Genomic DNA, 21,217 nt, shown 5'->3' on the forward strand with positions numbered 1-21,217 from the left:
AATGTCAACGATTATGATATTTTTATCGATGACGAATTAAAAAAAATCTAAACAAAACATATACCAACTATCAGAGAAGAAAAAAGTAAATTTTATTCAGAGTTTTCAAGATAAGGTAAATAATTATCCACTTAAGATTCTTGCAGTTGGGCGAGCTCAATATCTTCCCAGCTATCGTGGGTATGTCACAAATGGAAAACAATTTTTACTACTGTCATGCCTTTTAATATTTTTTCTTCATTTATCTATATTTAAAAAAATCTCCATGTATTTATGTCCTCTAAAAAGTATTTTAAAGCATTAATCAAACAACAAATTTTCAACATAACTGCAACGACTGATTTTTAAAGTGTAAGCAATGTTTTGGACCAAAAGAAATCAACAATGTTTTCAAGCAACAACTTTATTTGAGACGTTATCTAACACCACACAGACATATTTTCAGGTATGCATTGTTATGTACAATGGTGGAGGCAAGGAGATCATTAGTAACCGTTAAAGTCCCCGTTAAAAAAGACGCACAGGACCGCACTGCGGTACCTGGAAGAGTTTCTGGGAGCGTCTTTGATTTTTTCTTTTTTTGAGAGCGGATAGTTTCCCTAGCAGAGAGCTTGACACAAAGTTATGTTTGGAGGAGGGTTAATCGCGGGCTTTTTCAGTTGAACTCGTTGCAGGTGGTCTTTCCTGCGTTGGCCACATTTCTATTACTCCTAGACCTTTCGAAGAGCGATGGGTCTGTGTAGATAGGCTCACTGGGGTCATCGATCTTGTGTCCTGGGTACTGGTGGCCGATGTAGAGGTTGGTCAATCCGGGAGGAGGCCCACTCATGCCGGCTGCTTTTGCCTATATTGATCACAAAAATATTTGTAAAAAATGGAAATAATTAATCAAGAATAATATTGATGTTTGCATTATGGATTGGACATGCAGATTCGGTGTCAAAAGTTGATTTAGTTCTGAACTATCATTAGTTCTTGGTAAAATTTTGAATTTGTAATTAAGAATGGGATGAGCAAGTCTTGGCTTTCAATCAGCAAAGCTTCATTAGTTTTCAGCAACGACAGTAATAGATTTTAAACAGTCTTATGGGTTCAACATCATATAAAGATATTCGTCACATGCTAAGCCTATGGAAGCTCTTTTGGAGGAAATGACAACGATGGAAGATTCAAAGAATAGAGCCATTTCGCGATATATATGATGGCGCTCTTGGAGGAAAATATCATTATTTGTTTATTTTTAAATGGCCTTTGGGTTAACATCATATAAAAATACTCGGCACACTTCTTTGGGAAAAAAGGACAATGCAGGAATAGAGCTATTTCATGATATATATGATGGCTGTTTAAAACACCAATTTGCATGAAAATATGACTAGTTTTTTATTTTGTAATTACAAAAGGAAATGTTAGTTTAGCAAACTCTTTCTGAATGTAAGATATTGGAAAAAGGAATATATTTTCAAATATTGATCGTATTCAAGGGAAAATGATTTATGAATTTTAATGTTTGATTTTCAGAATTCGAAAAATATTGACGCATATTTATTAATTATATTATTATTTGCAATATTTCGATAAAATTATTATAATGGAAAAGGCAACTCACTGCTAATTTGGATTTCTTGAAAAAGTACATGGCTGCAGCTGCTACAACAACTATCGCACACACAAGGACGATGGATAAGATGACCAAGGTGTAATATCCAGCTTGAGCGACACACACGGTGCTGGTCTTTGTCACTGTAATAGAATTCGATTAATTGTAAAAACATACTTGATGATTCGTCGCAACTCATTTATTTTCAACAAGATTCGAGAAAACGTACTACCAAATTCATGGTTCAAACAAATATAGTGCATTTAGTGAATCCACTTATTTACCTGCTGCAGCTTCGGGGGGCATGTCTGATCTGGAAAGGTAGACCTTGAGTAAATCGTGGACCACTTCAGCTTCATCTGTTCCGTTGCCAACAGGTATATCATTACTGTTGTCGTCTGCGAAAATGGCAGCTGTTTCGTTTGGTGCAAAACGTTTCTTGCGGCCCCAAGATGGGAAGGAACCTGGTCGACCTCTATCGCTGCAGATAACCTATAAGAAATGTTATTTGAACGTCAGAAAGTTAACGAAATCGATTTCTCTTGGGCATAATAATTTTCCAGATAATTTCACTGTTTAGAAAAAATCCGCCGTTTCAAAAACAAAGGATTCTTACTGGTTCGCAAGGTCCCCTGCAAGTCCTGACGGTGGCTTGGAATACCAGAAGGTTTGAATCGGGAATTTTGAAAGCATAGAAGTCGGCTTGCAAAGCGCCATCTGGTGTCTTTTGCAGCTCTGGGAAGACGTATAGATCGACTGGGCAGCTGTGCGAAGAGAAAAGTCATTCATTTTCAAAAACTAGTAGCAGAATGATTTGTTTCATCAGGGAAAATAATGCCGTAATTTTATCTCTCTTAATCTTGTGGATAACTTCATTTATTATGAAAATATTAAGAAAAAGAGAATCAGAAATATTAACATGGAATTTCTGAATGTTTTTTGAGTTTAATTAATTAGTTATATACATTAAGTGGACCAAAAATAATGAAAAGAATTATAAATGGTTAAGAATAATTCTGTACATTTGGAAAATAAAATCGTTTGAACTCGTTATGAATCAGAATAAAGAACTCTTTTGAATGGGAACTAAGAATTCCTTTGACAGAATTCTTAATTCTGATCCAGTATTCTTGTTTATTTTTCAAGGACAGAAAAACTAAACTTACCCTCTATTGTCAATTAGGTGAACCTGTCTTCCTGAGTATGGATCCTTGGCTATGACGTTGGTGGCGAATATGTCACTGAAGTATTCATAGTGATCTGTAAGAGGAATCAATATTTAAATTATATCAACCAGTTGGTCACCATATTGCTATGAAAAATTTAGCTACTTCTGAATATCCTTTTAATTTTTAATTAATGAATATTTTTTTCATTTACTCACAGTGTCCTCTGGCTTCAAGTCTGAAAGTGAGCAAATCTCCAACCGCAATGGTATTCGTTGGTGCGCCTCTATACAGAACTCGTAGAACGATGTTTGATGTGAGCATGTTCTGGGCTGGTAGATGTTCGATTTGGGTTGGGTAACGACTGAAAAGGAAATAGTGTTCATCAGAAAAGTTATGATGATTTTTAGAAACATTGAGGAATGGTAAATGGAGTCAGATATGGTCTTACCCGTCTGTCCTGGTGTCCATGTAGCTGGATGTTACTACGGTTTCACCGGGGCCTGACATATAGCACGTAAGGTTATATTTCTTATCTCTTGATGTTTGGACGTTGTCATTGAACTGGACGACCACGATGTTTGTCATCACGTCTCCGTACTGAAATAATACAATTACTGAGATCAAGTACAGCATCTTAGTGCGTCAAGTTCTTGGAATTTATATCATTATTAATTCTTTTACTTTTAGTTTTAAAACTGTGAAGATTTTTGGTATGGATTTGTGCTTGATTAAATTTAAATTAATTTTTTTTATTAAAACTGAATGAAAAATATTTTTTTCAGTTGAAATCAGTATACTTTTATCCTGCTGTTGGTTAAGTGCTTTCAGATGAAATAAGATATACTAGGCAGCATGCTGAATTTTTGATAAAGGTATGAGGGATGCATTTTCAAAGTTGTGCTTTATAAGAAGCTTCGTACTAATTTTACAGATAATTTTGAATAACACTTTTTATGATAATATTGATAAAGAATTCATTTTAAATGAACTAAATGCAGGCTGATATCCCATAATTTACATGAGAGTAATTTCTTGAAGTGATTACTGTTTGTTGTTTTATGTATGTTATTAAATTAATAATCTAATATTTATCGATTAATTAAATGATTAATTCGAATAAACAAGATAAGCAAAATGAAATATTATTTTAGAGAAAAAAGGGTATGAATAAAATTTATCAGACTGAAATAATTTTTTCTTAATTGTTAATGAGATCTTAATAAGGCTTAATGGATAAATGTAACTAAAGATAATTTTTTAACAAAATCAGTTGAAGTTCGAAAGTTGCTTTAGAGCCATGAAAAGAAAATAAAATTTAAAATCTAAGACTTTTAGTCTAATTGAAATCATCAACGGCTGTATATACTTCAATTCAATGTGCTAAATACATTTTCAGCAATTTCCTAATGATGCATTACCATTCAATCAATTACTGATTTAATAAAAAGCAACAATGCTTTTATTTATCAATTCTTTGAATTATCTTCCTTATTAAGAATCAATCAATCTTAAATATCAAATGGCCTTTAAGAAATTTATTAATGAATTATAAGTCCAACAAATATATATCAAATGCCCCATTATCAAAATTGTTGCAAAGTCTTTTATTAGGTAAATTTTGTTTATTTCCAGCTTTATAAGGCTTAATTTTTTCTTATAGGCCATCATGCTAAGTACATGTAAGAAGGTGTAACAATGGTACGCATGACTGTATTCTTATTTCATCTGATTAATGCTTTCTTTATGTCGCAAATTATTTTTATGAGCTAAGTACATCACTGTCGCAATCGAAATATTTATTGTATACATGAAATATTGCTTGATTGTTAAATATTCAAAGGCCATTTTTGGAATCCATTTCTGAAAACCATCATTAAAATCCATAAAAACCACGCTTGAATTAGCTGTCATTAGAAGTAAAAGCTAACAGCTGGAAATAAAAAAAAAATCTGAAAATTTACAAGCTTTTTTTTTAGGATTTTGGCGGAGATAGTCAAAAAAGCGAAAACTGGATGGCAAACGGAAACCGCATGCATGCATTCAGGCTGTTGGGACAATGGCGGTTATTGAAAAGCTTGTCCCTTTACCTTGTAACTTTCCGGCGCTCCAGAATGTAATACAAACGGAAATTCGCCACAAAAGAGCGAAGAGTCAGGAGTTCAGGGGCTCTGCAATTCACGCACTCGTCTAATAATAATAATGCCGCCACTTGGGTGTGAAAAGCCGAACTAGTAAAAGAAAGTTTTTTTATGTCTGTGCTGTCCGACCTCGATGTGGAGGCGTTGCTTTTACATATCAACAAAGCGCAGTCCATGCTTTTGCAAAAGTATTGATGCCACTTTGCATGCAAAAGCTTCTGAGCGAATGACACATAAAAGGGCGGACTCACCACAGAGCAAAGGAGTTGACATCCTTTTTTGAGTGTCAATGTGCGATCGACATCTGAAATGTCGGAAACTTAACATAGATAAACGCCACATTGGGGCGTTTTTTTAAAAAAAATATTTTATTGTGCATGTTGTGAGAGAAATGTTGGTTAATTAGTTTTTCTAGACACTTTCAAATTGCTTAATTTGACGATGGACTGTAAAAAAATTTTGTTTGCTACTTATCTAAAAGCCAATTGTTTAAAATATGTTAATAATATTATTCCAGCCGATATGGCGCAATTGCTTAAAATTTGTTTATATAATTAAGAAAGCATAAAGTATCAGCTCCATTTAACTATGATGTTTTCATACTTCGATAAGTACATACAAACGACAAGTGATTAAATAAGTTAACACACTGACTGCCGCATTACGCGCCTGTGCGTTACAGATAAAATGTAATTGTACCAAATCATTTGTTTTATTAGATGATCCCTTCTCTATTATAGTTAAGAGATAGCAAAGAAAGGGTCATCTAACTAGATAGATGCCCGAATGAAGGCCCAGGCTTGAATCGTGGCATCGAATGCCTTAAATTATTTGACAAAAGGTGATCTTTGTGAAGTGGAAAGCGTTTTGATCGTTGAAACATCCGGAAGACTTAAATTCTTAGGTTAATATAATTAGAATAAAATTAAATCTACACTGCTTTTTTTTAAAAATCACTGGCAACAGTATTCAGAACAAAGATGTCGACGCATATTTTGAAAAGTTCTTACATGTCGAATTTTAAAGTTTCATTAAGTGAAGGAAACATTTTTAGGCACTTTTCTTTGTTCTCTTTTTCTGAATTTTTCGCCTTAGTAAAGATTCAAGTCATATTTATTTGACTGTTAGACAGATAGATTTTAACATAAACAATTTAGAAATTATTATTATTTTTAACGAATTTGACATTGCTGCCCATACTTACTGCACACTTCAGATATTATCAAAAAGAATGAACTGTGATTATAGAATATAAGCGATATTGTTACATTGATATACAGAATCAGTTAAATTTTATATTTTTCGACTGAATGTACTCATTCGCTAATAAAAATTACTAAATAAATAAATCTTTAAAAAAACTACTATAAACAAAAAGCATTGACATTTGTTTTTAAGAAGATTTCTTAAGAATATTTTTTTTAAATATTCAGTAGTAAAATTACAGTCTCAGCGAATCCTTTTATGAGGTTTTAAAACGACTTTTACAATTTGTACAAATTTATTCGTAAACTTTATACTTTAACTGCCGAGGTATTAAAGCATACTATATGTGAGAAATATGAGGATTTATAATTACACGCTGATTTTCAAGCAATATAGTGTGGGGATAAAAGCAAGCTACTCCGAGAATCAAATACACTTTGAGAATTGTTAAAATTTGGCGAAACCTAGTAGATAATTTTTACTCGCCCGCTTTAAAACTGGTTACAGTTGTAGACTTTGACGAAAAAATATCCATCCTTTGTGAAAGTTTAAAATCTCAAATTACTTCATCCAGATATCGATGTTCTAATGCCAATTTCCTGGCATTAGAGGTGTTCATGAACTCGTGGGAGACACCTGCCATGATGACAAATCGAACAGCAATGGTAAGCAAAATTCTAATGAAACAAACAAAGGCACTGCCGCGGTTTCTGACCTTGTCACAGATGAGCGGGTCCAGCCTTCCGATATTTAACCCTCTGTCATCTAATTGCTCATGCCTTCATCAATGGAACTCGTTAGCTCCAGCTTCCGCGAGGAAATGCGGAAACTTTCAGTTTTCAGATTCTGTTTTTGTTTTGATCCTGCCCTTGGGACTCTTTTTTCCGCATTCGTAACTGGCAGCGTCAGTGTGGCGAATTTCTGAATATGATATTCGAAACCTTCCATCAATTATCCGATGCCGATTGTGCACTTTTGTGCGAATCTCTAATCCGGATTATGCTGCAGAATAATACGCGGTTTGTTTTCTTCCATTTGTGAGGCGATTTGGATGGAAACTTTGTAAAAGATTCGTAAGTTATTTCCTGGGTTTGTTTCCATTCATTTCAAGGCCAAATCCCATTTAAGCATAAGAGAGGTTACAAAAAGAGTACCACCTGCTGTATAGGAACAGTTATGAAAGAGAATATTAACTTTTACTTTTAAATCTGCTTAAAATAATCCAAATGAAATTTTTTAGTACATTCCATCCCGAAGATTCTTTATATCAAATAATCCATAATCGATTTGTAGATTGTAGAGCGAACTTTCAAATGATTTAGGATGACTCACATCCTGGCAAATGCTTGAGCTATAAAAAAAGTAAATAAATAATTCGCTTTTAAAAGGAAGAAAGATTTTTTTCACTTTCGATAGCTTTATATATATTATTCTTGCGAAGGTTTTTTCAACTGTTAAGCGCATCGTGAAACTAATTCGAAAAATGTGAGGATAGGATTTAAAATACTAAATTCGTAACTGAAAAGATGACATAACTAAATTCTCACAAAATAGGACTTTTATTTATTCTTATCAATGCTCGCAACTGATTCATAATTCCTCAACTTACCATACTTAGTTTAGTAAGAAACTTAAAATAACGCAGTCGAATCATTTAAGCATTCAATCACATGTTTGATGTAGGATCATTACAGGAGATGAATGAACCTATCATTAAGTTACGGTTATATCCCGGCCGTTATCCAAAAATTATATTACGGATTATAATAAAAGATAGGTAGATGGATTATAGTAAAAGTTATAGAAAAAATAGATAATCCAAAGAAGAACGAGCTGCGTCAAATAAAGAGAGAAAGATGATTCCAAATATATAAGGATTTAAAATATTGTAAAGTTATATGAAATACAAAGCGGACGTTGACTTATTAATGCTTGTGGCTCAATAACACCTCTTAGCTCAAAAAATAATATAGGATATTAGTGACAAAGAAAATAAGAAAGGGGGGCTAATATATGATGCTTATTGAAAAAGTCTATCATGAATGTTTTTGAGTCTAATGAAGGCATTCAAAGTCATATTTAGTGAAAGATCATATCATACCTTCGTTCTCATAGATGTTGCATAATTTTCTCTATTCTTGCTATGGTTTTTTTTATTTTGAGCGCTATTTTGACATTAAGTAAAAAGAAAGATTATTGCTATAGGGTATACAGTATTCGTCTGGATCACCTTTGCTTCTACAGCCACAACAATCATGAAAATATAATTCGAACCCTTGGAGATAAGTTGCAAAGGACCCATGTCCGCAATGTCGAAGTGATTGAATTTTAAGATGAGAGAAGCCGAGTAAATATTAATATGAAGTATGAATAGAAAAGTTCGTCTGGTCTCCATCTGGCTTTCCAACTTTCAATAGAATATATTTAAAAATTTTACTTAAGGCCCAATTTTGGCAGCTCAATCCTGATATTTACATCGATCTCATTACATGAGTAGCCAATCGCAAGGCTGTAAAATTGTACAAATATTTATACCTGTTGTGTTCCACATCGGGGAAATCCATTGGCCCTCGAGATTCTGAGCACACTGGTGGTACCGCCATTTCCATCGTAGAAGCACGAATCGTAGAAACCGTATGTGTAGATTCGTCCGTAGAAGCCTTCTGGGGTCTTCATCGTGAATTCAATACCATCGGGACTGCAAGACTGGCTCACTAGAAAATTCAAAGCTCACTTTGTGATGAAAGTTCTTTGTGTTTTATAGAAATACTTAACTTCTTTTGAAGTGCAGTGAGTTATTCTATCTTATTTGCTCAGATATTTAAATTATTTTCTAGTTCCAGTACTTTGTTTCTAATTTTATATATCAGGTTTAGAAAACTATCTTTGCCTGGCAACCTTAAGCTGAATTTCGGTTGAATAAATTCAAATTGTTTAAAACATTTACGACATTAAATAAATAAATTTGCAAGATTTTATGGTGCTTTTAAATAATTTGAATGAGATAAAAAATTTTTTTGAAGATTAATATTAATTGCTGCCATACTAAACATGTTTAATTCAGATGAAAACTTTCTTTGCTGAGTTTTGAAAAATCGATAATAATAAAGAGTTATTGAAAAAGAATAGGAAAATATTAAAGATAATTTCTAATTGTTTTTAATAATATTTATAAATGATCCACATTTGTAATGAGGATACTTTGAAAAATCAGTCCTTTTAGAATGGTAAGAGGAACAATAAAAATATTGTTATCTTAAATGGACAGTTCCATTCTCTTTCTGCCTTTTTTCCCTCTGGAGAAAGCATTTCATTAAGACGAATTTCTTCTGAATGTTGGTTAAATTGTTTATTTGGGCTTCTAATTTATAAAAATTCTCGTAATTTAGATATTAGTGTTTCTAAAAGCAACAATTTTTTGTTTTTTCAAATCTTTTCATTATAACTATTCTTAAGAATAGATAATAATGTTTATCGATCGAAATAGTTTTGATTTTCTTTCGAACTTACCATCAATACAGTTGGGTGCGCTGGCGCCGGGAATTCCATTGGCAGCTTGTGCGTCTCTTTCATAGAAATCGAACTGAGAATCTTGCTCAAAGTGACCGGGATTGTTCAATTGCAGGTGTCTGGTGTCTTGGTCACTGAGCTCGCAATTATCGGGGATCACATTTCTGTAATGAAGCAGAAATTCATTTCCTGAGAGATTCACTTGATTGGAGCGAATTCAGTGATGACATGTGAGAGGTTTTAGCAGTTAAATTCACTTAATTGATGAATCATATTAATTTTTTTTCCTCATATGGTCATAAAGATCTTTTCTCGAAGAATTGGCAATTAAATCCTATTTATTCATTTTTGTTCATATTAGTTTCAATCATATATGCATTTTTTCATTTAAATCAAAATGATATATAACATTATTAGGCTCTATCTTTCTCTTTTAGGTGAACTGTTATTAAAATATTGTAATGTATATTTCGACTATAACTGCAGCTGAGACCTGAATTTAGTATTAACACTACAAAATCTGAACCCATTGCTAAAGAATCATGATATATTCTTTGCAAAACCACGCTTTTATAGGACTTAGCTACTATAAACACAATAAATAAAGAATGACGTAAATGAATGGACCAAATATGAAATTTCATCACATTTTATGATTTAAAATATCGAGGCTACCACAATCTGGTACCAAAGTATTAATTTTTCATCCCGCTTACAATTTGATATATTTTATTGTAAATCTCTATGAATGATAGAATCGTACATAATTAAGTCATAATATTTCCCTGTTTAAGTATTTCTACATTGTTCGAAATTTCATTACTATATGAATCATGTTCTTTTCATCAAATGGAAGATTAAATCATAAGGACTCCTCCCTTATAGTTTATCGGTGTTTTACTTAAGTCAAGATACCTGTTTAACCGCTTAACTTATTTAAAGCCTTACCTGTAATTGAATGACAAGCAGATGAATTCTCTTTCCTCTAAGCAAGCCTTTTCACAGTCTTCTTCCCGTTCTGTTCTGACCACTCGCCTGACATAGAAGCTTCTCAATCTAGTTCCATATCCAACTCTTCGGAACACACCGCCATTAAACAAGGATCCTGGTTTGCACAGTTCGTAATTATTGTTGGGAAAGGGTTGCTGGGGCATTCCTGCTGGTGGGAAGATTCCATTGCCGTTGAAAGGGTTAGATTGCGGATAACCTGGATAACCTCCTGGAAATCCCCCGGGAGCTGAGTGAGGATTTTGGGGTGGAGCGACAGGTGGATAACCTCCAGCTTGACTCCAACTATGAGCATTGCCTGAACCCCAGGGTTGAGCTGGTGGAAGAGCAGGTGGATACGCAGGATAGTTGACAGATCCATGAGGGCTATTTTGTCCCCAACCTTGACCACTCCATGGACCAGAAGGCCATGACTGAGAAATAGAAGTGCTTCCGCCGCTTGGTGGAACAACTGGACCACCGAGTCCCCATCTTGAAGGTCCATATCCGCTGGAACCACCTGCTGGGGATCCGTAACCAGGTCTATGGATGAAACTGTGCCCGCGGTTTCCACTTCCTCTGACTAAAGAACAAAAACATTCAGACAAACAAATTAATTTAGTTTTAAAATTTAATTATTTGGAGGAATTTTTCTATAAAAATATTAAATTTCTATTTGCATTTAAAGATATGAAAAGTGCACACAATGCATAATAGAAGCAAATCTAGGATTAGTAATTATTATTTTAGGAGCAAACATATTTCAAATGGATTTTGATGATAATGATAGCAATATTTTTTTAAACACCCGACCTTCACCAGATATGATTGCAAGCTTATACCTTCACCATGCCATTTTAATGAATATGGGTTATTTTAACCTGTCAGTTTTGTTGCAAATGTGAAACCAAAAACTTTAAATGATTGTGTGTTTGAACCATCACCCAAAAATATTCATGCAGTTTATAAAAGCAGAGAAAATCACCAAAATGCCCTTGATCCTATTTATCTGTTCAAGCCAAGGAAATAAAATATGAAGGATTCGTTGTTGCCAGATCAGTCTGTGCCATTTTGAGTTTGCCACTCTTTAGGCCTAAGGTGAAGAATGTTCTTACTTGTCCTACAGCCTGAACAGATAAAAACGTGATGCCACCACCGACTCTAATTGTTCTTTTTTTTTGCTTTTATTTGATACTTACTCCATTTGAATTCGTAATAGTCGTAAGACTCATCATCTACCAAGTTGGGCTTGTTCGATCCGCTAGACTGGCTGCTAAATCTGCAAGACTGAAATCGCGAACTGTATTCAACAGACTGGCAGTCACGGTTATAACGCCTCATGCATTCATCAAGGCATTCTTGGAATGAATATACTTTCACTTCAACTTGGTGGGCGACATCCAATCGTTTCCTGCGGAAGCATTCGACAGTGGCGTTGTTGATGTAGGCGTCTGGTGGAAAAAGTAGAGAATTGTCGGTTGGCACTAGGTTTATAATGGCAATGGCGCACAAACTTTTTAATATGGATGCTATTTAATTTATTAATCCATGGAGTTTTGGTCGATTTTACAGATCGATTTCCTCATGAATAGGCTTAATATATTTACAATATTAATTAAAAGATTTTTTTTAAATTTCAAAATGTTTTCTGGCAATAGCTACTTAGTTGAATACGTCATATTGCAGAAGTTCACGAGAATTTCAAAACGTCATTAAAAATAAATTATGAAGTAAATTATTTGTAGCTTGTAATAAACTTACACATAGCTCATTGTATGATAGTCTATAGGCATATGGATTAATTAACATATAATCTATTATTTATAGAAATATTAAATAAAATAAAGCTTTTTTGAATATTTGCTTCTTTTTCAATTTCTAAATAGAAATCTTGATAACTATAAAATATTTTTAAAAGGGATGGGCGATGCTTTAATTTGTTGACATAATTAATGTTAAAGTTTTTACTTTGAAAAACTCATGATTTTTTGCATAATTGGCATTATTCTTACTTATAGCAATGTTGATAATGCTTTCCAGTTTATATTTACAGGAATTTTTGATATTGAATAATTAATTGAAAGAACAACTGATTGTTATATTCGAATGTTCAAAAATGACATTTGAATTAAATAATGTTAATAACATTGCCAATTTTATTCTTTCTTTCAATTATATTTTTAAAGTAATGAGAAGCAGAAGAAAATACGGAAGATTTCAAATGTATCTCAACATTAAATTTTGCAAAAGAGCTTTTCAGTATATCGTATTCCTTATTCTAACAACGCAACATTCATATTGTTGGATTAATAAACTGTTCTGTAGCCTGAACTAGTTAAATCAATAGTTAGAATACCAAATATTAACTAACGATTTTGAAACGTACTCATTTTGTATGTTTTTAATTCAAAGTTTTTTTTTTATTGAATGCGTATTTTAAGGAGTGCAAATTACATTTTATTTTAATCATAATCCAAATAAGATGGCTACAATAACTAAAATTATTGTTCCAAAAATGTATTTCATTATTATAAATCCAATTTATTTCAATTTGGAGAGTTCTTTTTCTTACTGAAGTGATTAAAATTTTGCGTCAATTTATTAAAAGAAAATAAACATTAAAGCGATTTAAGTATAGATGGAATTCTTAGTAAATTTTGCTTGGTAACAGACGCCTGCCTTTTACTGATGAAGGTCGAGTAGTGGAAATATATGTTTTTCTCTAGATATTTTGAAATAAACATCTAACATGAAACTAATCTACTGACGTGATTACATTAATATTTACTAAGAAAATCTAGCAAATATATTAATAGGACATACAATATCATAAACGGTTCTTAAAGAAATGGTGCTTGTCACATACAAATTAGTGCTACTCACAAATAAATATACTTTATATATTTTTAATTTCTTTATCATAGAAAGTTTAACGATATTGATATTTATTGTAAGAAATGTTATGTATATAAAGTATGTTTCAACCCTATTGAAAGAAGTATGATACAATCATATGCAAGAAAATTGAATTTGAATCTGTGTATTATGCGATGAAAGAATCTATGAATGATCTTAATGTGCATATCTCCAACTGTAAAAAGTGCTTGTTTGTTCAAATGTATTTCTTTTATAGATTCATTTACTGAATTGCATCAAATTAAATTGTTTACTTAACTTGAAAAAATGACCATCCTCATCATCTAAAGAAAGTTATTTGTATTTTAAACATATCTGTGTTACTCAACTTGGAAAATTCCAAATTTTACTTACCTCGATCGGCATTTCCGCACAGTATTCTGTAGAAATCTCCTTGGCTTGGTATTAAGGTGACAGTTTCGTGTGTGGCGGACATATCGTTGGCATCTGAAGCATCTGGGTAGTACATGTAAGTTGTACAAAGCCAAGAGTCTTCCTCATGGTAGAAGGCAGTACAGAGGTATCCTCTGGTCTCTAGGCTCTGGGCGCATATGTCTGAACAGCTCTGGAAGTGCTGGGTGTAAATGGTTTCCAATTCCATGGCGCCATTGGGTCTTTTACCTGATTCCATGATGTGGGCTCGGTTGGGACAAGCTTGAGATTCTGCAAAAATAATAATTATGCTTTTGAGTACTACGGTTTGAAGAAATTTACGAATGTATTATTTGTCGATGTTGGAAAATGAATTGTACGCTCATTGCTTCGTGTCCGAGGCGATTTGCAATTTCCCTTTATCGTTATCCGTATAAAGACTGCATTGTACAGATATGCTTTTAATGCGTGTTTAAGATGTTTGGTGCAAAAATAAAATTATTTGTAAATGTAAATGATAAATTCATTAGATTTAATAAGAAAATGGTAAATTTAAAAGTTTTACTGAATTAAGATATTTCTGGAAAAATTGTTTTGTGGACATTAGTAATATCAACCCAAAATTTTCAAGACACTTTGGTAAGATTAAAGCGAAATATCGTATATTGATTGATACTTATGGAACTTTTTTTATAAGGAATTCAGTTGATCCAAGAAATATAGAAGAGAGCTATATCTTTAAAGAAAACAACTTCATTTTACAAAAACTCTCCCATTAAACTTGTTTATCGTGTCAATATTATAAATTTTTTAACTATTTATAGAGAAGTATTCGAAACTTATCGATAAATTGAAGATGACTACTTCAAGTTTTAAGAAGTTTTATTATTTAGCGACCTTATGAAATATTTTAACTTCAGATCCATGCTCATAATTTTCATTTGTAGCATTCTGAATTTTGAACACCAAAATCACCAATGATCTGATAATAGATAAGAAGTAAATTGTCCAGAATTAATGTTCCTAACAAAATCGTCAAGTATTAACAATTAAAAGCTATGCTGTACATTTAATAAACGACATACTTTCCCAAACAAAATTAATAATAACCAAAAGAAATTAAAAACATACTAAATATTTCAAAGAAATATCTGTCTTAATCTATTTTGACTTTTGCTTAAAATATTTTAGGAAAAAAAATCGGTTTTAAATACAAGTTATCCTTGATAATTATTAGCAAAAAGTCCATATTACCTGAAAGGCACATATTTTCGACATAATCGCTGTTGGAGTCACTAATAAAGCCATTAGGGTTCATTGCTTTCGTGTTTCTGCTGAGACGACATTTCTGGCCACCTCTGTCGAAGCAGGCAGATAGACATTCGGGGTCATTGATGCATTTTTCTTCGCATTCGGTGCGGTTGGTGGCAAAAACTTCTTGATCAGTATGGCTTTCGAAGCAGTGTCCTGGGGTTCTTTTGATCACGTAGAGGCGGTTCGGACATTCGCTATTGAGTCTGGAAGCTGTATAAAAAGGCATCTAAAGTTAGGACAGTAGTATTTAAGCAGGAAGTATTTATTTTATTAATAATACATTTTTTTCTTTTAAAATTAAATTTATAACTAAGCTACATGTTGAGGATTTCTTTAACCATGAATGTAGCCGGAAATGGAATAGGATGGAATGTTACTGGGATTCCAAAATTTTCATATTCTTTGGTAAATACTGTTCAACATTTGGAAGTATATTTACCAATAAAAATTTACCGTTTCTTTGAAAATGTCATCAAAATAATTTTACTAACTATAAGTTTGAAGTTTTGTTTGCTTTCATCTCCCATTTCAGGGAGGTAAAATTATTGCCGTCTTTAACAAGACTTTACTTCACACGAGCTAACTGATAATTAGTTAATACAATATCATTGACTTGAAAGCTGATATATGTAGTTATTTATAATCATTGTTTAATGTCTCGTCATAAAGGGAATCTTTCCGACTTACATGAGAAGCAAACTTTGTTGAAGTGGAAAGTATTGAGCTGTCTGACCAAAACATCTCCGCCATCTGGAGAGGCCCTGTCGTGGTACATATGGCAGATGGATTCCTTGTACTCAGGTTCCACGTGTTGTTGGTTGTTGCCCATTTGGCCGTTGGCAGCAGCTGGATGTCCTGCATTGTTTTCGATTCTTTGTCCGGGCGTGAAGTCAAAAGAAAGGCATTTAGGGTCGTCTTCGCATCGCTGTTTGCAGGTCTGGAGAACTCTCAGGGGATTGTCGACCAGTGTGACCTGTTGAAATAGGGAGATGTCTTGTTGATCTTGTTGATTGATGGCGAAGCATTTGTTTATAAAGTCAAGAATGCACGTTTGAATTGTGACTTTCCAATTACTCATAGACTTTTTTCGCTGACACAATTCAATTATTCTCAAATTTAATTTTTTTCATGGAAATTACGCATATAGATTTGAGTTTTTTCCTTTAGTATTTAGATTTGATCCATATTTTTTTAATTTTCAGGCAAAAAATATTTTATAGCATTGTTTTGGTAATAAATATAATACTATTACAATACTGATTTGATAAGAATTTAAATTTGCGTTAGTTATATTCAAAAGTTTTGGTAAGCCGTCTGAGGCTGAATGGGATTCTTATTAGTTGCATAATCTGAGTATCCTACTGTTTCGGTATGTTGTTCTAGATGGGATCGTTGCTTATTAATCTTTTTTTTAAGCTTAAAACTTATCTTCGCTCATTTAACTCTAGAAAATCAACCGAATACTGAATTCTCAAGACTGGAAAGGATCTATAGTGTATTAGATAAATGTTGGATTGAATTCACTGTTAATTATTAACTAATTTATTAATTCAATAAATGTAAATGTCATTTTTATTTCTGTTTTATGTGGAATAAAACCAATTTTTAAAATAATAAGAGGACAGAATTTATTCATTTGATGAGTACTAAAATGATATTTTTTGAATTCGATGCGTATAAAGAAATATATTGATAAAATAGCACATATGCATCATAAAAATCGCCCATGTACAGATCATTTAATGGTCCAATAACTTACCACTTCGCCTTTTGACACTCCGAATCCGTTGTTTCCGCCCATTCGGTAGTTCATGACGAGTTCAAAGGCGTATTTACCTAAGCCATTATTGCAGGATTGAGCTAAAAGACAAAAGAAAGGCATTCTTAATTGGCAGCAGATCCTAAAACAATGTGCTTCTGAATATTAGCGACCATCATTTGCAGCTTCTTCAAAATTTGTGAAAGAAAAAAAAGTAACTTTCTCAAACTGATTGTTTTCTTTCAGATTAAAATAATAAAAGACAAGCTTTGATTTATTTGACGGAAGGAATCACAGACCCACCATTAACTTAGGCACGATTGAGGAACATTCTAGGATCCTTGCGCAGGGGCCACGCTAATCTTCTCTGTATTGTTGGAACATTATAGGAGGAAGAAGATTTGGGGTTATTTTTTTTGGATGTGATTTTAGCGTTCCGCCATAAATTGATAGGCCGACGGATGTCCTTATCAAGAAATTGCTAACTTGGGCGCTGGCTAGGAGGAGAAAGTTGCAGGCTCATTATTAATTTTGTTGATCAGGGCATAACACTATTAAGGAACATGTATAAAAAGAAGAAGGTCGAGCGTTCTGCCTTGAAGTTGTGCATTTAAACTCCTTCCTTGATAATTGATAAGCCGATGCCTTTATCAAGGATTTCTCGCTGCGTCAGACTGGTTTCTACAGGTTTTCCTGGGTTTTTTTTTTCAAGTGAAACATAAATAAATAGTTTAATTGCAAGCATCCAAGAAATGAAATGTTTTAAAAGGTGGATGGTTACATTCATTTTTAAATCAAATATGTACATGAAATACGCATTAGAACAATATCATGCTTTCAGAAAAACTAAACTAGATTTTGTTTCATCAAAGACGATAGTAAATATTTCTTTTTTTTATTGCCCATGTAAAATTTTCATTTTGGGATTCATTCGCTTTTTACAGTTAATGATTCTATTGTGGGCCATTTTCTACAGAAATCCCCTGGAACATATTATCTATCCCAATATACTGAAAGCAAATCAGTCTGCTACCTAATTACTCTAAGGTCACTTTAACCAACTAAAGATAGTACACTTTTCTTTTACATTATATTTTGGCTTGAGGCATGGTTTGATAAGCTAGACTATGTGGAATTAAAGGCATCACCATGAATTAAGGTAATGAAATTAGGCATTATGTTACTAGGCATAACCTTGAGGTATCAAGGTTAATTAATTGATAAACTTGAGGTTATCAATTAAGGCTCCATGAGTTAAGATACAAACATATAAACGACATAGAGAACGAGACTAAAAATATGAGTATGATTTATTTTTAAAGTTTAAAGGAGTTAAAAGTGGATCTCTTCTTGTTTCTCGTTTTAATTGAATTTTTTTCAGATTGAGCGAGATCTCTTCCATTGAGCAAGTAAAAATGCAGATCCGGTGAAATGAATTTCCTCTCCAGTCATTTTTTTGTAGTAGTTTGTCATTGGAATATTTAATGCGCTGTTTATACTTCCTGTTTCCGGGAAATTAATTTTTTTTTCATCACACTTCATTAAAAAAATTCCAGGTGCAAGTATTTAAAATTATTCATATCATAAGTTTGAAGTATTATTTCTTAGTATGTATTTCCGAATGAAAAAAAAAGTGGCTATATTTTCAGATGTGAACTCTAGAAAGAACTTTCGAAAACTCTACGTTTTAATAGATATTATAGATAAACATGAACAGCCATAAATATTTGTTTGAAATTTTTTTCTACAAAGTTTTCAGTAATCAGTTCATTTTTAATTTACGATTTCCTGTAAGAAATTTATTAATTATGAAAATAATCACTGAAAAAATATTTTAAACTATCGCTTAATTTAAAATATAAAATTATATAGACATTTAAAAATAAAATTTCTTAACAAATGGTCTAGTGTGAAATATGATTTTTATTTTTGAGACTTGCCTTAAATAACTTAATAAATTTAATTTATAATTTCAGTGCGTGTAAAAAAAGCCCGGCTTGCATGTAAATTAGATAGAACGCAAATAAAAAATATAATTGAAGAAATAAAAAGTAATATATTTTAATGTCCATACATATGTATTCTTATTATTGAACATATGTATACATATGTATTCTTATTATTGAATTCTTTCAAGAAGCTAATATTAAATTTAAATTCGACGTATAGTTAACCCCTAAAATCATATTTATATCATTTATTTAATATCTTGTATGAAATTATAAATTTATACAAAAATATAATAAATAAAATATTAATCCATATATGAAATAATAAATAAATAAATAAATATTAAAGAATTAATTAAATAAAAATATTTTCTTTTAAATAAATTTAAAAGAAAATATTTCATCTCAACGTCTTTAAGAGCATTACAGTTACTAAATCTGGAAACTCGTGTTTACTATTGCTTTGCTTTGTTTATCTTCTGAATATTATTAATAAATTTGAGTGTCACTAAAAAATACAAATAATACAGTTTATCAATTTAAACGCTGCTTATCAGATATTGATAAAAATTACTTTGTGAATTAGTATTTATCATACGAGAAAATTGTTGAATTCCTGATAGCCTACGATGCAATACACCTTGCTCTGTCAGTTACGAATTTTACAATGAATATATGTTAGCAATATTATAAACGAGTCAAGATTGAGAAATGCGCAATTTGAATGAATGCTGTTATGAATTTTGAAGATAAACAATTAGTTCCTAAAAGAATTATTCAGAAATTCTACAATTTGAAAATTATACGAATTTAATTTTAATTTTTATTGAACTGCAACAGCAGCACAATGATACAGCAGTTGAGAATATTTCTTGTCAGAAGTTCAAAATCTACTAATGCAGCGAAAACTACTTTTGGGCATTTAAATATAAGAAACTTGGGGAAATTTATCTTTTTCAGAGGTTTTAAAAATTATTTATCAAAGACGATAAGTCAGGTGAAACATCAGCACTTCTTTATGTTTAAAATTTATTGCGAAAATTTTCGTAAAAATCATAAGCAAAAACATAAATTTTCGATTGAAGATTTTCAATTATTCACCCAATTAAACTTCTATTTTTAAAATGAACTATAGTCAAATAATAAAAAGCTACTTATTAGTTCCTTATTGGACAATAAATGCCTCACATTTTTCAATATATGCAGAGGATTTCAGTTTTATGAAATTCTAATTGTATTTCGAACATTAGCACCATGTCCTTATGAACTGCCACTCTGAAAAGTTTTGCGAGTCCTTCATTAAAATTTGCCGATTTTCCAAGTGACACAAGATAGTCAACAACATTATAGCGATATTGCGCAAGTAAATGATCAATATCGTAAAAATATCGTTCGTTATCTATCTACTACTAGACTTACATTCATTTTGATAGTCATAACATTATTCTAAACGTCAAAAGGAATAGAAATGATAAGTTTTTTAGGGGGTAATCCACTTTTCTAAGCGAACATTTTGCGAGAACTTGTAGTAATCTTTCGTTGTAATCCTTTGTGCGCTAGAGTTCTGCCACATTCCTAAAGTGTAAACTGAAGTGAAGTGGTGCCACTTACCGTCGGTGAGCAAGCGCAGAGCGGCCAGGAAAGAAACCAAGGGTATCATGGTAACTGAGTACAGTTTCATGTTTGTCAGCTAAAAATGGATCCAATTGCAGCACCTGCCTAGCATTCCTTGCTGTAACTGAGACCACAACTGCAGGAGCAAGCGACAGGTAAACGATTTGAGAGGAGTCCCGGCGATCAAGTGACGGCTGACCGGTGGCCCGGGCCACTAATATGAGCAGGGTGACGTCATCGGGGCGAGCCAATGTCAGCGTATCCGGACCAAAGGATGAATGGACATCCCGGAAGGTGGACTGCCGCCGTTTGAGAGTTCATAAATTCCAGAAAGGGTGGCCACAGTCCAGAGGAAATGAGTTTGCTGGTGATGAACTTAGAACTAAACGACCTGACAGCGAACGGGTCCCCTGCCCATCCGCCATCTTGGGACACGCACCAAAAACTAAAAAAAATCAGAAGTGTCCCCCTCTTCACTTTCTCATTTATTTCTATAACTAAATATACATTGCAGTTGTGATTTAATAGCTTTTCGTATTTTGATCGAATGTTTTTTTTGATGTCCTGTACTTGCATTAATTCCAGACAGCAATAATTAGTTACATTGCTAATCTTCCCTTAGGAGATCCACATGTTAGTTTTTATGCTTTTTAAAATCTAAAAGATTTTCTGCTTATTTAAAT

General features: G+C 32.5%; 1 protein-coding gene across 2 annotated transcripts; it reads right to left on the minus strand.

Annotated features, from left to right (window-relative positions):
• Positions 1–393: 393 nt before the first annotated feature.
• On the minus strand, positions 394–20,709 carry LOC129981813 (uncharacterized). 2 transcript variants are annotated; one of them, XM_056092838.1, is made up of 16 exons: positions 20,532–20,709; positions 16,972–17,072; positions 15,900–16,185; positions 15,153–15,422; positions 13,881–14,189; positions 11,810–12,061; positions 10,572–11,193; positions 9,624–9,787; positions 8,649–8,827; positions 3,218–3,366; positions 2,985–3,130; positions 2,767–2,860; positions 2,217–2,364; positions 1,885–2,092; positions 1,610–1,743; positions 394–844 (listed from the first exon to the last, which is right to left on the minus strand). In XM_056092838.1, exons 1-16 carry the CDS (start codon positions 20,599–20,601, stop codon positions 656–658), a joined length of 3,321 nt encoding a protein of 1,106 aa, XP_055948813.1. In that variant the 5' UTR covers positions 20,602–20,709; the 3' UTR covers positions 394–655. The 2 variants fall into 2 exon arrangements, with proteins under 2 accessions (XP_055948813.1, XP_055948814.1); XM_056092839.1 differs by lacking the exon at positions 11,810–12,061.
• Between the last annotated feature and the right edge of the window lie 508 nt (positions 20,710–21,217).

The sequence above is a fragment of the Argiope bruennichi genome, chromosome 8 (assembly GCF_947563725.1).
Source record: "Argiope bruennichi chromosome 8, qqArgBrue1.1, whole genome shotgun sequence".
NCBI lineage: Eukaryota > Metazoa > Arthropoda > Arachnida > Araneae > Araneidae > Argiope > Argiope bruennichi.